This window comes from Heteronotia binoei, chromosome 8 (assembly GCF_032191835.1).
Source record: "Heteronotia binoei isolate CCM8104 ecotype False Entrance Well chromosome 8, APGP_CSIRO_Hbin_v1, whole genome shotgun sequence".
NCBI lineage: Eukaryota > Metazoa > Chordata > Lepidosauria > Squamata > Gekkonidae > Heteronotia > Heteronotia binoei.
Window position 1 is genome coordinate 119538558 of NC_083230.1, and position 15616 is coordinate 119554173.

General features: G+C 46.6%; 1 protein-coding gene across 1 annotated transcript in view; it reads right to left on the bottom strand.

Annotated features, from left to right (window-relative positions):
- Positions 1-15616, bottom strand: part of SNX2 (sorting nexin 2) — a 49758-nt gene that overhangs the window by 31540 nt on the left and 2602 nt on the right. Inside the window, exons 2-4 of the mRNA XM_060245998.1 lie at positions 3931-4048; positions 1480-1643; positions 1117-1183 (exon numbers count right to left, since the gene is read on the bottom strand). Coding sequence (XP_060101981.1) covers positions 1117-1183; positions 1480-1643; positions 3931-4048 — 349 coding nt within the window. The remainder of the gene's footprint in view (positions 1-1116; positions 1184-1479; positions 1644-3930; positions 4049-15616) is intronic.

Consider the following 15616-nt stretch of genomic DNA (forward strand, 5'->3'; position numbering starts at 1 on the left):
CAGATCAATTAAAATACAAGAAGCCACATGTCGCTCTTTCACACGTATCGTGCGGCTCTCGAAGCCCCCTCCCCCGCCCCATCAGCCAACTTGGAAAAGGCATTTCTCTCTTTCAATCACTTCTCCGAGCCAAGCCAGCCGGCGGCTTGGGGAATGCATTTAAAGTCAAAGATGCTTTCTTCCACCTCTTCCTTCCCCCATCTATTTGTCTTCCTTCCTTCCTTGCGGCTCTCAAACAGCTAACATTTTATGGGGCTCTTATGTTAAGCGAGTTCGGCCACCCCTGCTCTAGACTGTCACCAACAGGGCATAGAAGCTGAGACCTTCCCCTGATGTTGCCCCCTGGCACTGGGATCCAGAGGTTGACTGCCTCTGAATGTGGAGATTCACTTTACCCACCATGGCTGGCGGCCACCAACAGACCTATCTTCCATTAATTTGTGTCATCCCTTTTAAAAGCTATTTATTCCCGTTTATTCCTTTGACGAGCAAATTCCACATTCTCATCACTCTGCATAAAGAAGCATTTTCTTTTGTCCGTCCTGAACCTACTGCCCGTCAGCTTCGCTGGATGCCCTCCAGTTCTCGACTTTTGGGGGAGGGAGAAAAGTTATTTGTCAATTCTCTCCACCCCATGCACTTTTGAGATGAGAGAGTGTTAAAGCTGCAGTACTGCAGTCCTAAGCTCTGCTCGTGACCTGAGTTCGATCCCCAGCGGAAGTTGGGTTTTCAGGTAGCCGGCTCGAGCATAAAAAAGGCCACTTGTGGATCAGACAAGCGTGGGTCTTGATTCAGCCTTCCAAGGTCAGTAAAATGAGTCCCCCGCTTGCTGGGGGGAAAGTGTAGAGGACTGGGGAAAGCAATGGCAAACCACCCAGTAAAAAGTCTGCCATGAAACTGTTGTGAAAGCAACGTCACCCCAGAGTTGGAAACGACTGGTGCTTGCACAGGGGACCTTTCCTTTCTTTAGTCTGTTAGCTGCTTTGAGGGCAGAGAGTTAAAAAAATTAATTTGCTACTTGCTTCATCGATCCTTTTTATGCCTCCCCCCCCCCCCACCCACAAAATTAAAAGTTACGCAAGAACTTCTTCTTCAACCTGCTGCTTTCAGACTCACCGACTTTCTCCGGATCGGACACGTTAATTTCAATATCGAACATGTCCCCGTTGGCCTCCTCTTCAATCTAGGAAGACAAGATTCAGCACGATCAAGCCCCCTTCGACCAGATGGATATTAAAGAGACATCTACTTGCAAATTCCGAAAGCTCGCACGACGTTTTTCCGCTTAGTTAACTAGCACCGAGTTGGAAGCCTAAAGAAGTAATAATGATTGCGGAACTTCCTCAAAAGCATCCCTCGGGTATCATTAGAAAAGCAGGAGCGGCTGTACATTCTTCGCTTACGACGTTTGCGTCAAACTCATCCCCAGTTCAGTCTCTCAGACTGATCGTAGTAAAAGCATACTGAGAAAATAAATACCTCTTCTCTGGACCTATCAAAATCCACCGGGACCATTATACTTTTGGACTCCATTCTAGGTACTACTAGTGTGGTAGGTGTCACGGGAGTAACAGCAGGAGTAGAGTCTGAAGAGAGTATTGGCTCCCTTTCAGGGCTATCCAGAGAAACCTCCTCTGTGGCTTCTGAGCAAAAAGAAGGAAAAGGAAAAAATTAACAAGCATATGCATGAACCGATCATACTTCGTATCATTTTAATACAACAGTGGCTAATGAGGCACAATGAGGCTAGAATGATTCAAGGGCTGGAACACTTTCGCCATGAAGAAAGGTTAAAACGCTTGGGGCTCTTTAGCCTGGAGAAACGTCGACTGTCGGGTGACATGATCGAGGTTTACAAGATTATGCATGCGACAGAGAAGGCAGAGTAAGAAATCTCCCCTTCTCACAATACAAGAAGTCATGGACATTCAATGGAATTGCTGAGCAGTTGGGTTAGAACTGATAAAAGGAAGTCCTTCTTCACCCAAAGGGCGATTAACACCTGGAATTCACTGCCACAGGAGGTGGTGGCAGCTACAAGCATAGCCAGCTTCAAGAGCGAATTGGATAAACAAATGGAGCAGAGGTCCATCAGTGGCTATTAGCCACGGGGTAGAGATGGAGCTTTTTGTCTGGGGCAGTGATGCTCTGTATTCTTGGTGCTTGGGAGGGGCAACACTGGGAGGGCTTCTAGTGTCCTGGCCCCACTGGTGGTCTTCCTGATGGCACTTAAGTTTTTTTGGCCACTGTGTGACACAGAGTGTTGGACTGGATGGGCCATTGGCCAGATCCACTGTGGCTTCTCTTATGTTCTTATGACACACAATCCTTGACTTTTTTCAAAATTCCAACACCTATTTCTAATGCACTGGGTATGCAGAATCTAAAATCCAGAATATCTAAAGTGACAGCGATTGGCTTAATTAGTTACAAGGTGTTTTTGCTTATCTCAAAATTACAAAGCATAGCCAAGTTCCGTCACCAGAATGCTGTGGGTTTCTAGACCCCCCCGCCCCGGTGGTGTTGTAGCTCAGAGTGTCAGACTAGTCTCTGGGACGCCTGGGTTTGAACCCCCACTCAGGCCATAAAAGCCCTAGCTACAGTTTCTCACTCCAGAGATGCAGTTTACACGCAGACGAATAATGCAAGCCAGGCTTCTGGCATCGAGGCCTGTTTTTGTCGATGACGCAAATGTAGAAGAAGAAGAAGAAGACGACATTGGATTTATATTCCGCCCTCCACTCAAGAGTCTCAGAGCGGCTCACAATCTCCTTTATCTCCCTCCCCCACAACAGACACCCTGTGAGGTGGGTGGGGCCGAGAGGACTCTCACAGCAGCTGCCCTTTCAAGGACAACCTCTGCCAGAGCTATGGCTGACCCAAGGCCATGCCAGCAGGTGCAAGTGGAGGAGTGGGGAATCAAACCCGGCTCTCCCAGATAAGAGAGCTCTGGCTGACCCAAGGCCATTCCAGCAGCTGGAAGTGGAGGAGTGGGGAATCAAACCTGGTTCTCCCAGATAAGAGAGCTGTGGCTGACCCAAGGCCATTCCAGCAGCTGCAAGTTGAGGAGTGGGGAATCAAACCTGGTTCTCCCAAATAAGAGAGCTCTGGCTGACCCAAGACCATTCCAGCAGCTGCAAGTGGAGGACTGGGGAATCAAACCCGGTTCTCCCAGATAAGAGAGCTCTGGCTGACCCAAGGCCATTCCAGCAGCTGCAAGTGGAGGAGTGGGGAATCAAACCCTGTTCTCCCAGATAAGAGAGCTCTGGCTGACCCAAGGCCATTCCAGCAGGTGCAAGTGGAGGAGTGGGGAATTGAACACGGTTCTCCCAGATAAGAGAGCTCTGGCTGACCCAAGGCCATTCCAGCAGGTGCAAGTGGAGGAGCGGGGAATCAAACCCGGTTCTCCCAGATAAGAGTCCACACACTTAACCACTACACCAAACTGGTAGTTTTAAAAGAATGACTATATGTGTCAGGGGTGGTCAACGGTAGCTCTCCAGATGTTTTTTTTTGCCTACAACTCCCATCAGCCGCAGCCATTGGCCATGCTGGCTGGGGCTGATGGGAGTTGTAGGCAGAAAACATCTGGAGAGCTACCGCTGGCCACCCCTGATTGATGCGCGTGCTCCGGCAGACTGGTAGCCTACATTCTTGTGGCAATGCTAGCGTGAAGAAGCAGATCTTATCCCGCTGAGCTGAATCTGCTTTATGTATTAAAAGCCCTTTTTTTTTTTTTTTGCTTGAAGGCATTTGGCTCCAGAAAGGCATTTAAATTTTCACTCCCATTACTCATCTTCATGAGCCAAAGCCCAACTGCTGTCTGGAAACGGTGCACCAGAGAAAGCAACTAAATGTAAAAGAAAGCATCTGGAGGGAGGAGAAAAAGAAAATATGGGAAGATTTTTAAAAAGAAAGGACGAGAATTACCAGCGAAAAGGTCTTCCCTGTCGTCATCCAGGATGATTTCTGCGGGCTTAGGACCATTCGAATTCGTGCTGATGTCCTCAGCAGGAAGACTGGCCGGTTCGGGAGATGACGGGCTGGACTGTTGAGAAGGAGCAAAACGATTGGGAAAAAGTGAAGTCTCAGCACAACTGGGGTTCACTGCGATTCTTTCGCACCAGTCATCCGACACAAGCCGAAAACACGAAAAAGCAACCCGCAGAAAGGGGCGATGTCAGCAATCTCCATTTCCTTACCAGTTGCACGATAACATCCTAAGGAAATATTAATCATCGCCGCTTGCTCGGTGGGGGGAGAGTGTCGTACATACTTTCACTCCTATCATACTCACACGTATATTCCTTGTTCTCACACCGCGACTTAAATCAAGTGTTATGTTTCTCGGTATTCAAACAGACAGTCAGTTTAATGTTTCTAGACACTGAAACATTAATTCGATTTTGCTTAGAGATGTACCTAAAGCAGCTGTCGCTCCTGCAAAGGTTCTAACTCCAAAGGTGGAAAAAAAATGCCGCTCTCGTTATCAGAGTGTTCTTAGGCTGCAATTCTGCACAGTAACTTTGGAATCAGAAGATGTTGGATATATATCCCGCCCTATACTCTGAATCTCAGAGTCTCGGAGTCTTCACAATCTCCTTTACCTTCCCCTCCCCCCACAACAGACACCCTATAAGGTGGGTGAGGCTGAGAGAGCTCTTACAGCAGCTGCCCTTTCAAGGACAACTCCTACGAAAGCTTTGGCTGACCCAAGGTCAGGTTCCAGCAGATGCACGTGGAGAAGTGTGGAATCAAACTCTGTTCTTCCAGATAAGACTCCGCGCACTTAACCACTACACCAAAGTGGCTCTCACCACTGAGCACATAGATCTACACAGGACCGGGCTATAAATTGTTAAGCAGTTACTGCTTCCAGGAACCTTATAAGCTTCCAGCTGCATAAAGCAGAAGTTTCAGGAAAAGCTTGCGACAGATCTTGAGTATTCACAGAGCTGTTTTGATGCAACACAGTTCCATGGAAGTGGTTACCCTAAAAATGCTAAATTAGCTGAACTCGGGGTGAGAGGTATTTCAGGAAAAACATTTAGTAACTGAGTTGCCAGCAGCGGGGTTTTTTTGTAGCAAGAACTCCTCTGCATATTAAGCCACACCCTCCTGATGTAGCCAATTCCCCAAGAGCCTTCAGGGCTTGGCTGCAAATAAATTCATCTTTAGGACACAGTCATCACAAAGTCAGTGTGTTGTAGTAGAGGACTGGACTAGGATCTGGAAGATCCAGGTTCAAATCCTCACTCTACCATAGAAGCTCACTGGGTGACCTTGGGTCAGTCACACACTCTCAGCCTAACTGACCTCTCAAAGTAGTTGAGAGGATAAAATGGTGGCGAGAGAACAGTGTAAGCTGCTTTGGGGGCCCATTAGAAGGGAAGATGTAAATAAATGAAGTAAATAAATAGCAAATCTAGGGCTTATTCTCTTCCCCTTCCGGTGCAAAAGGTTTATTGTTTCAGACAGCATGAACAAAGTCTGGTTTGCTCATGACAAATTCATGCCTGGCTGATTCTCAGCCACTTCCTCTGTCTCCCTTTGTGCTCAGAGCAAAGAACGGCGGCTTCCTTTACTGGATGGAGAAAGTAGAAAAAGAAGTCCTTTTCTCCATTTCTTACAATACAAGAACTCGTGTGCATTCAATGAAATTGCTGAGCAGTTGGGTTAGAATGGATAAAAGAAAGGACTTCTTCACCCAAAGGGTAATTAACATGTGGAATTCACTGCCACAGGAGGTGCTGCCGGCTACAAGCATAGTCAGCTTCAAGGGAGGACTGGATAAACATATGGAGCAGAGGTCCATCAGTGGCTATTAGCCACAGCGTATTGTTGGGAACTCTGTCTGAGGCAGTGATGCTCTGTATTCTTGGTGTTTGGTGGGGGGGGGGGGCTTCTAGTGTCCTGGCCCCATTGATAGTCCTCCTGATGGCACCTGGTTTTTTGGCCACTGTGTGACACAGTGTTGGACTGGATGGGCCATTAGCCTGATCCAACATGGCTTCTCTTACGTTCTTATGTTAGAACACAAGAGAAGCCATGTTGGATCAGGCCAATGGCCAATCTGGTCCCACACTCTAGTGTCACACGGTGGCCCAAAACCCTGGTGCCACCAGGGTGCCAGCACTCCAGAAACCCTCCCACTCTTGCCCCCCAAGAACACAGAGCATCACTGCCCCAGACATAATACTGCTCTATTTATCCCTTGTGGCTAATAGCCGCTGATGGACCTCTGCTCCAATCCTCTCTTGAAGCCGTCTGTGCTTGTGGCAGCCACCACTTCCTGCAGCAGTGACTTCGGAATATCTTTCTGTTGTCTAGGCAGCCACATTTGACAGTAGACAGACAAGTCCTACAGGAACCCTACCAGCAGGTCAGGCATAATTTGCCCCTTGGAAACTTATATTTGGAGCGCTGACCTCTGTCCCTGGTTTTATCTGTTCTAGCTAATGATCACCAAGTGTTACAGCATGTTACAGCAGCAAATTCCATTAATGAAACAACACGTTGCCATAAGCCCTGACTTCGTTGCACAATACTTTCACTGTATGATCTCAGCCTCTCATGTTTCAAGAAAAAATTGACTTTTGCTAGAATGGTGATTTTCCCTTGAAAAACCACACACCCTGAATGAATGAGACGCGGTACGCATGGGGACTTCCTTATTGGAAGAAGCATCATTATCTTCTCCCAAACAACCAGAGATTATTTTGCCATTAGTGGGGTCAACCAACAACCCATTCCTCACCTCCGGTCAGATTCCTTATTGGATTCATGATTCACCTTCTTTCCCCCTTTCCCGCCTGCAGGTAGCGGGCATTCAAATAGTGTCACACAAACCAGAAGAAGCAAAAGCCCTAATTCAAGGGTGGGGAACGTCCAGCCCGAGGGCCATTTACAGCCCTCAAGATCACTTGGTCTGGCCCTCAGGGATTGCTGGGCCAAGCCGAGCCACGTGAAGGGCCTCCCTGGGGCCCCCCATTTCTTTATTTTCCTTTATTACCCTTTCTTCCCTCCATTTCATTCCCCTTTCTCCCTCTCCCTGTGGAGCCTGAGTGGTGAGCATTGCGAAGGACTGCTGCTGGGGTATGTGGGTGCTTTTAAAGGTTTTCTGGGAGCAGCTGAAGTTTCTTCATGGTGGGAGGGAGGGGAGGGAGCCAGCTACCACCAGTTCAGTTTGCACTTGATTATCCCCGATGGTGTGGCCTAATATGCTAACAAGTGTGTGACCTAATATGCTAATATTAGGGGATGTGGTCTAATATGCTAATGAGTTCCTGCTGAGCTTTATCTACAAAAAAAGTCCTAGACCTAGGCATTTGCCTAGGGTGGCGGGTCAGGTGTGTGTGTGTGTGCCAAATTAGGCTCTCCCCACATGACTTCAAATAGAAAATTAATTATTTACATTAATTTTGCCAGCCTAAATCGTTCTCCCTCGGGGGAGCACTGTTTTTTAAGTTGATAATTCTGTATGGCCCGCAAATGATGTTATAAATATCCAAATGGCCCTTGGCAGAAAAACGGTTCCCCACCCCTGCCCTACTTATTGAGGGCAGCAACCCATGCATTTACTCAGAAGCATGGTTTGCATTAAAAGGCTCACCCAAGTGACCTATGGCAGCACCAACCAAGCTGCAGAAGGTGCACCTGGTCAGAAACTTCCCTAGAATGGCATCTGTTGATCCAAATTACGTGAATTATGTTAAGTGCCATCATAGAATCATAGAGTTGGAAGGGATCTCCAGGGTCATCTAGTCCAACTCCCTGCACAATGCAGAAAACTCACAAATACCTCTCCCTAAAATCAAGTTACTTCCAACTTACAAGGACCTCCAAAGGTCCCATTGTTAACAGCCTTGCTCAGGTCTTGCCAGTTTGATGTAGTGGTGAAGTGTGCGGACTCTTATCTGGGAGAACTGGGTTTGATTCCCCACTCCTCCACTTGCAGCTGCTGGAATGGCCTTGGGTCAGCCAGAGCTTTCTAATCTGGGAGAACCAGGTTTGATTCCCCACTCCTCCACTTGCAGCTGCTGAAATGGCCTTGGGTCAGCCAGAGCTTTCTTATCTGGGAGAACCGGGTTTGATTCCCCCTCCTCCACTTGCAGCTGCTGGAATGGCCTTGGGCAGGGCTTTTTTTGCAGCAGGAACTCCTTTGCATATTAGGCCACACACCCCTCATGTAGCCAATCCTTCAAGAGCTTACAGTAGGCCCTGTAAGCTCCTGGAGGACTGGCTACATCAGGGAAGCATGGCCTAATATGCAAATGAGTGCAAAAGCCTTGGCCTTGGGTCAGCCATAGCTCTTGCAGAGCTGTCCTCGAAAGGGCAGCTTCTGGGAGAGCTCTCTCAGCCCCACCTACCTCACAGGGCATCTGTTGTTGGGGTGGAAGGGAAAGTAGATTGTGAGCTACTCTGAGATTCAGAGTGAAGGGCGGGGTATAAACCCAATGTCGTCGTCTTCTTGCAAACTGAGGGCCATGACTTCCTTGACTGAGTCAGTTCCCTATACGAGAGGGGCTTCATATAAATTAGCCGTGCAGTTATAGTTCGACCTGTAGTTGGGAGGGGTTGCAAACACAGAAGAAGACAGAAACAGGATACAGGATGACCTTGACAGGCTGGAAAACTGGGCTAAAATCAATAAAATGAATTTTAAGAGGGATAAATGTAAAGTTCTGCATTTGGGCAGGAAAAATCCAATGCATGGCTATAGGGTGGGGGAGACTTGTCTTAGCAGTAGTATGTGCGAAAAGGATCTAGGAGTCCTAGTGGATCATACGCTGAACATGAGTGCAATGCAGTGGCTAAAAAGGCAAATGCAATTTTGGGCTGTATCAACAGAAGTCTAGTGTCCAGATCACGTGATGTGATGGTATCGCTTTACTCTGCTCTGGTAAGACTTCACCTGGAGTATTGTGTTCAGTTTGGGGCACCACATTTTAAGAAGGATATAGACAAGCTGGAATGGGTCCAGAGGAGGCTGATGGAAGATGGTGAGGGGTCTGGAGACCAAGTCCTATGAGGAAAGGCTGAAGGAGCTGGGGATGTTTAGCCTGGAGAGGAGGTGGCTGAGAGGTGATATGAAGAAGAAGAAGAAGAAGAAGATATTGGATTTATATCCCGCCCTCCACTCCGAAGAGTCTCAGAGCGGCTCACAATCTCCTTTACCTTCCTCCCCCACAACAGACACCCTGTGAGGTGGGTGGGGCTGGAGAGGGCTCTCACAGCAGCTGCCCTTTCAAGGACAACCTCTGCCAGAGCTATGGCTGACCCAAGGCCATTCCAGCAGGTGCAAGTGGAGGAGTGGGGAATCAAACCCGGTTCTCCCAGATAAGAGTCCGCACACTTAGCCCCTACACCAAACTGGCTCTCCAATGCATGGCTATATGATCACCATCTTCAAGTACTTGAAGAGCTGTCCTATAGAGGATGGTGTGGAATTGTTTTCTGTGGCCCTGGAAGGTAGGTCCAGAACCAATGGGTTGAAATTAAATCCAAAGAGTTTTCGGCTCAACATTAGGAAGAACGTCCTGACCGTTAGAGCGATTCCTAAGTGAAACAGGCTTCCTTGGGGTGGGCTCTCCTTCCTTGGAGGTTTTTAAATGGAGGCCAGATGGCCATCTGACAGCAATGAAGATCCTGTGAATTTAGGGGGAGGTATTTGTGAGTTTCCTGCATTGTGCAGGGGGTTGGACTAGATGATCCTAGAGGTCCCTTCCAACTCTTATGATTCTATGATTTTTTTTCTATGACCTCCCAGAGGCTGTAGGATTTCAGGGAAGTGTGTGAACTTCATTATGAGAGACCGCTAATGGGAAGCAATTGCATACTGCTTATTAATGTGATAGTTAATGATAACACCCAGTAAGGCTTCTCAGTCCAAGCCCGGGGTGTTTCCGCATATCAGAGTGAGAAAATATCCACGTGCGATGATGGAAAGTGCCTCTCATCCAGACAAGTGTGTCGCATACCACACAGCAACTCCGGTCCAACTCGCTTGAGAAGCACCAGGGAAGACGCGTCACGCAGTGCATTGTTTTGAAAGGTAAAACGGTTGCACAGAATTACAGAGCATTTCACTTTAACTCCTCAGAGACCTTCACTTCTCCTGTCTCAGTAATCCTTGCTACCAGCCACAAGCCAGTAAATTAGTAGAGTCCAGTGGCACCTTTCAGACTATCAGATTTCGTTTCCGCATAAGCTTTCAAGGAACACAACTCTTTTCATCGGATGCGTCTGCCAAAGAGAGCTGTGTTTCTCGAAAGCTTACGCTGCAATGAAACTCGTTAGTCTTAAAAGTGCTAATGGACTCTTTACTATTTTGCAGCGACAGACTAACGCAGCTAAGCCCTCTGGATCGGCAAATTAGGTCAGTATTACAAGGTCACCAACCCAAGTCAGACCTCTGCCCAGATCAGTTTAATTTGGAACAGCTCCCCAAAGTGTAAAAAGTGTGAGGCTGACAGATGCTGGTTTGCCTACAGCACGTGGCGTGGCTGAGGTACGAACTTCAAGATCTGGGATCTCAACTCCTGTACATAACAGCTACCGCCGCTTGATCAGTCACATTAGCGCAAGGGTGTTGAACTCATGAGGGCCGGATCTGACATATATGAGGCGTTGTTGGGCTGGGTCATGTCGGGTTAGGCCAGGCCATGTCAGACGAGGCCATGTGTGTACTTATTTAAGATTAGGCAGCAGAGATATAAACTCTATAAAGGATACAGACAAACACAATTTTTTTTTTTAAAGTAAAGCAAGCTTAAAACATTAACACTCAGTCTTAAAGGTGCTTTCTTTGTATCTCTCCCATGGGATCCAGGGAACTGGGCAAAGGAAGCTCTGGCTCTTTCCTTCCTTCCCCAGGGGACCAGGGGGGGGGGAGGAGCCTCAGCCAATAGAAGGAAGAGAGATGTTATGCAGAAGGAAGCAAAAGAGAGGGAGAAGGGAGCATATGATAGCCAGTTGCTTGGGGGGCCTCCGGGGGCCATATACACGTTTGATACCCCTGCATTAGAGGTACAACTCCATTCTACCATCCTGTAGAGCTCAGTACTTTCGTATTAACACTCTCTAATTTAAGACTCCTTTCTAAAAAAAAAAGCAAAGGGCAGAGATTATCATTAATCACGGGCCTATTATTTCACTCTGCATTCAATTTATAGTTACATCTCAAGGAAATACCTTCGGCTGCTTGTGGTGGGAAAGTGACATGGAGCTGCAGCTTGTTTAATGGGCGCCTTTGCAGGGCTTTCAAGGCAGCAGATGTTCAGAAGTGGTGGCCATTACCAAGTTCCATGACACAGCCCCGGATGGCCTTGGTGGTCTCCCTTCCAAATTCTGACCAGGGTGGATCCCGCTCAGCTACTGAGACTAGCTACATAGTATTTCACTTAACCTCTCAGAGACCTTCACTTCCCTTGCTTTAAAAAGGCAAAGGTAGTCCACTACGCAAGCACCAGTCATTTCCGACTCTGGGGTGACGTTGCTTTCACAACGTTTTCACGGTTTTTATGGGGTGGTTTGCCCTTGCCTTCCCCAGTCATCTACACTTTACCTCTGGCAAGCTGGGGACTCATTTGACCGACTTCGGAAGGATGGAAGGCTGAGTCAACCTTGAGCTGGCCACCTGAACCCAGCTTCTGCCGGATCAAACTCAGGTCGTGAGCAGAGCTTGGACTGCAGGACTCTGTGCCATAGGGCTCTTTAATCCTCGCTGTAAACCAGTAGATTAGCAGAGTCCAGTAGCGCCTTTAAGACGAGGGCTTTTTTTTGAGGAACGCACAGGAAAGCAGTTCCAGCTGGCTTGGTGCCAGGAGGTGTGGCCTAATATGCAAATGAGTTCCTGCTGGGCTTTTTTTCTACGAAGAAAGCCTGTGTGAAACAATGGTGACATCAGAGGATGTGGTCTGATATGCAAATGAGCTCCTGCTGGGCTTTTTCGACAAATAAAGCCCTGTTTAAGAAGAAGGTAAGAAGATACTGGATTTATATCCCGCCCTCCACTCCAAATCTCAGACACCCTGTGAGATGGGTGGGGCTGAGAGAGCTCTCACAGCAGCTGCCCTTTCAAGGACAACCTCTGCCAAAGCTATGGTTGACCCAATGCCAGCAGGTGCAAGTGGAGGAGTGGGGAATCCAACCCGGTTCTCCCAGATAAGAGAGCTCTGGCTGACCCAAGGTCATTCCAGCAGGTGCAAGTGGAGGAGTGGGGAATCCAACCCGGTTCTCCCAGATAAGAGTCCAGACACTTAACCACTACACCAAACTGGTGTATCCCATGCACTAAGACCAACAAATTTAATTGTAGCATAAACTTTCAAGAAACACAGCTCTCTTCATCGGGTGCATCTGACAAAGAGAGCTGTATTTCTCAAAAGCTTACGCTATCCTGGCCTACCCAGACCAGGGCTATTATACCTCCACTATTCAGTTGCTACTTTCAAGTACCAAATTTCCATTTACAGGACATTCTGCAGGATTATCACTATTTTACACTCATCATTTTTAGTTTTGCTGCTAGTTTGTGATTCGAAGCAACTATCTTTACTGCTTAATTAGGAAAGGCAAAGAACAAACTTGTCAAATGCCCCTTGAAGCCTTCACTCTTTGTATATAGCCATAGCTTTTAAAACCTACGGACGTTCCTTATCTCTCCTCACAAAAGCCTAGCAGATTACCATTGACAGAGCATGATAAACTAGAATAGGCTGAACAGCCTGACCCCATAACTTTACAGTTCAGCAGCAGGAAGCTTTCTCTGACAAAAACAGGAACGCATAATTTTGCGCCAGATATCTTCACTTACAATTCCTCTCAACCAAGGCTATACAGGGAACAAACTCCAGCCAGTCAAAAGAGAGAGAGAGCTTGGGGCTCTTTAGCTTGGAGAAATGTCGACTGAGGGGTGACATTGTAGAAGTTTACACGATTATGCATGGGATAGATAGAGAAGGTAGAGAAAGAAGCCCTTTTCTCCCTTTCTCACAATACAAGAACTCACGAGCACTCAATGAAATTGCTGAACAGTCGGATTAGAATGGATAAAAGGAAGTCCTTCTTCACCCAAAGGGTGATTAACATGTGGAATTCACTGCCACAGGAGGAGGTGGTGGCAGCTACAAGCACAGACAGCTTCAAGAGGGGATTGGATAAACATATGAAGCAGTGGCTATTAACAGGGTACTGATGGAACTCTCTGTCTGGGGCTAGTGGTGCTCTGTATTCTTGGTGCTTGGGTGGGAGGCAATAGTCAGAGGGCTTCTAGTGTCCTGGCCCCACTGGTGGACCTCCTGATGGCACCTGGGTTTTTTTGGCCACTGTGTGAGTGACACAGAGTGTTGGACTGGATGGACCACTGGCCTGATCCGAAACGGCTTCCCCTATGTTCTTACAAGGCCCCTGATTTAAGAGAGTCGCTAATCGCTACAGTGCTGCACGGCTGTGTCAGACTACAATCTGCGAAACTCAAGTTCAAATCCTCAGTCTCTCATGAAGCTTACTGGGTGAACTTACGCCAGACACTCTCTCTCAGCCTAACTCACTTGAGTTAAGTGGTTGGTTGGAAGAGTCAAATGGACAAGGAATAACGAAGTACACCACTCTAAGAAACCAAGATAAAGCTTGTTAAACAAATAAAATGAAACAAACACTTGGCTTTACATAAAGGGGCAGGATTCAACGCAACTCATAGAAAGGCTTCAAATATTAACTCTCCAAAGGACCAACAGAAGGCTTTAAAAACCCAAAATTTGATTTGGAGGGAATGAGTGCACATCTTGGAGACTACAGGTAAAATAAAATAAGTAAACCAATGTAACACCATGGACATGTGCTCCTACCCTCTGTGACCTGGAGTAACTACTCTGTTTACGTGAAAGGAAGATCTTCCCAACATGTGCCAAGAAGGGGGGGGGGCATCTTAATTACACAAACCAATTATCAGAAGATTTAGGCCTATCTTCCTTTGGTGTTCTGCATTTTAGACAGCAAAACCTTTCAATTATACCTTGCAACACAGCCTGAATTTAACTATTTGTTTGTTTCATTCATACCCCCACCTTCCCCCCTCCTGGGCATTCCAGAGCTTACATCATTCTGCTCTCACAACAGCCCTAAAAGGCAGGCTAGGTTGAGAACGTGTGGCTGCCCAAACTCACCGGCAAACCTTCATGGCAAAAGGGGTTTTCAGACCCGAGTCTCCCAGATTGTAGCACAACACTAATCCACAGGGTCACAATTAGAAGATCATGCTCAAAACATTTAAAGCAATAAGGAACAAAGGTAAGGAACAAAGTTATTAAGCTGGACAGTTTTAACTTGTAAGTTATGTTTAGAGAAGGGAAAGCAGGATTTTACTAACCTAAAATGTACATACCACGCTGCTCCTTCTCCCCCAGAGCATGTATCAAGCAGTGTCAATAAAAGAGGAACTCCCCATGATGTGAATAGAGGAACACAAGCTGCCTTACAGAATGAATCTAGATTCAAGTCCAGTAGGCCCTTAGAGACCAACGAGACTTCTGGGGTATGATCATTCAAGTGACAAAGGTCCCTTCATCAAACACCAGTAGGAAGGGCTAGCACCCGATATATCTCCATTAGCTACTTTCACCAACCAATAGTGGTTTCCACCTGAATACAATTCCTCTGACTTCAATGTCTGGTCCTCAAACAACCTTAACAGGATAATAGATATAGGCTCAAACAACGACATAGATTCCAAACTCAACCTGGAGATGAAAGGAAAATGCAAATTTCAATGGTTTCAGTACGTCCAGCTGAAACACCTAATATCTAGGCCCGCACTTAAATGAAGACTATCCCAGAACTTAATGTCATTCGAAATCCTATTGAAAAACCCACACTTAACTTTAAAGAAGGTAATTTCCATTCTTTATAAAATATTAATCTCCGCTAACCTACCGGGGGAACCCAATTACACCAAACTATGGCAACAAGACCTGGGACAGAAAACCATTTTGGAGGATTGGCATAAACTATGGAAATCACCAACCTTTTCATCCTCCAATATTAAAATCAGGACAGCATTTTAAGACCATATCTAGATGGTATTTTACTCCTAACATCCTCTATCATATGCCAAATAATTCCTCCAAACTACGTTGGAATGGATGTAAAACAAGTGGCAACCAAATCCATTGCTGGTGGCTTTGTTCACAGGTTCAAAATTTTTGGAAAAAACAATATAAAAGAAGATCTTTGAAATCTTACGGATTCACGCCCCTCTCACCTTTGAGGGATGTATCCTAAATATCTGGACTAGTCAGATTCCAAATTTTTATAATTATGAGTTATTAGAGAAAATATGCGCAGCGACACGTTTAGAAATAGCCTCCAAATGGAAATCTTCACAAAAACTTTCCCTAGCTGGTTGGCAGTCAAAGTTATATGAAATGCGCATGCTCGACAAAGTTACAGAATCCATTAAACAGCAGGACCCGCAATTTTATGAATCCTCTTTTCCAATGGTTTGGTTTCCTTATTTAGAGTACCTTGCCAGAGACTCACAATATGCTTCTCAATTAGAAGCAATAAATGCCGTTTATTAATGGCTATGGTAGCCATACACTATATATTTTTTGTA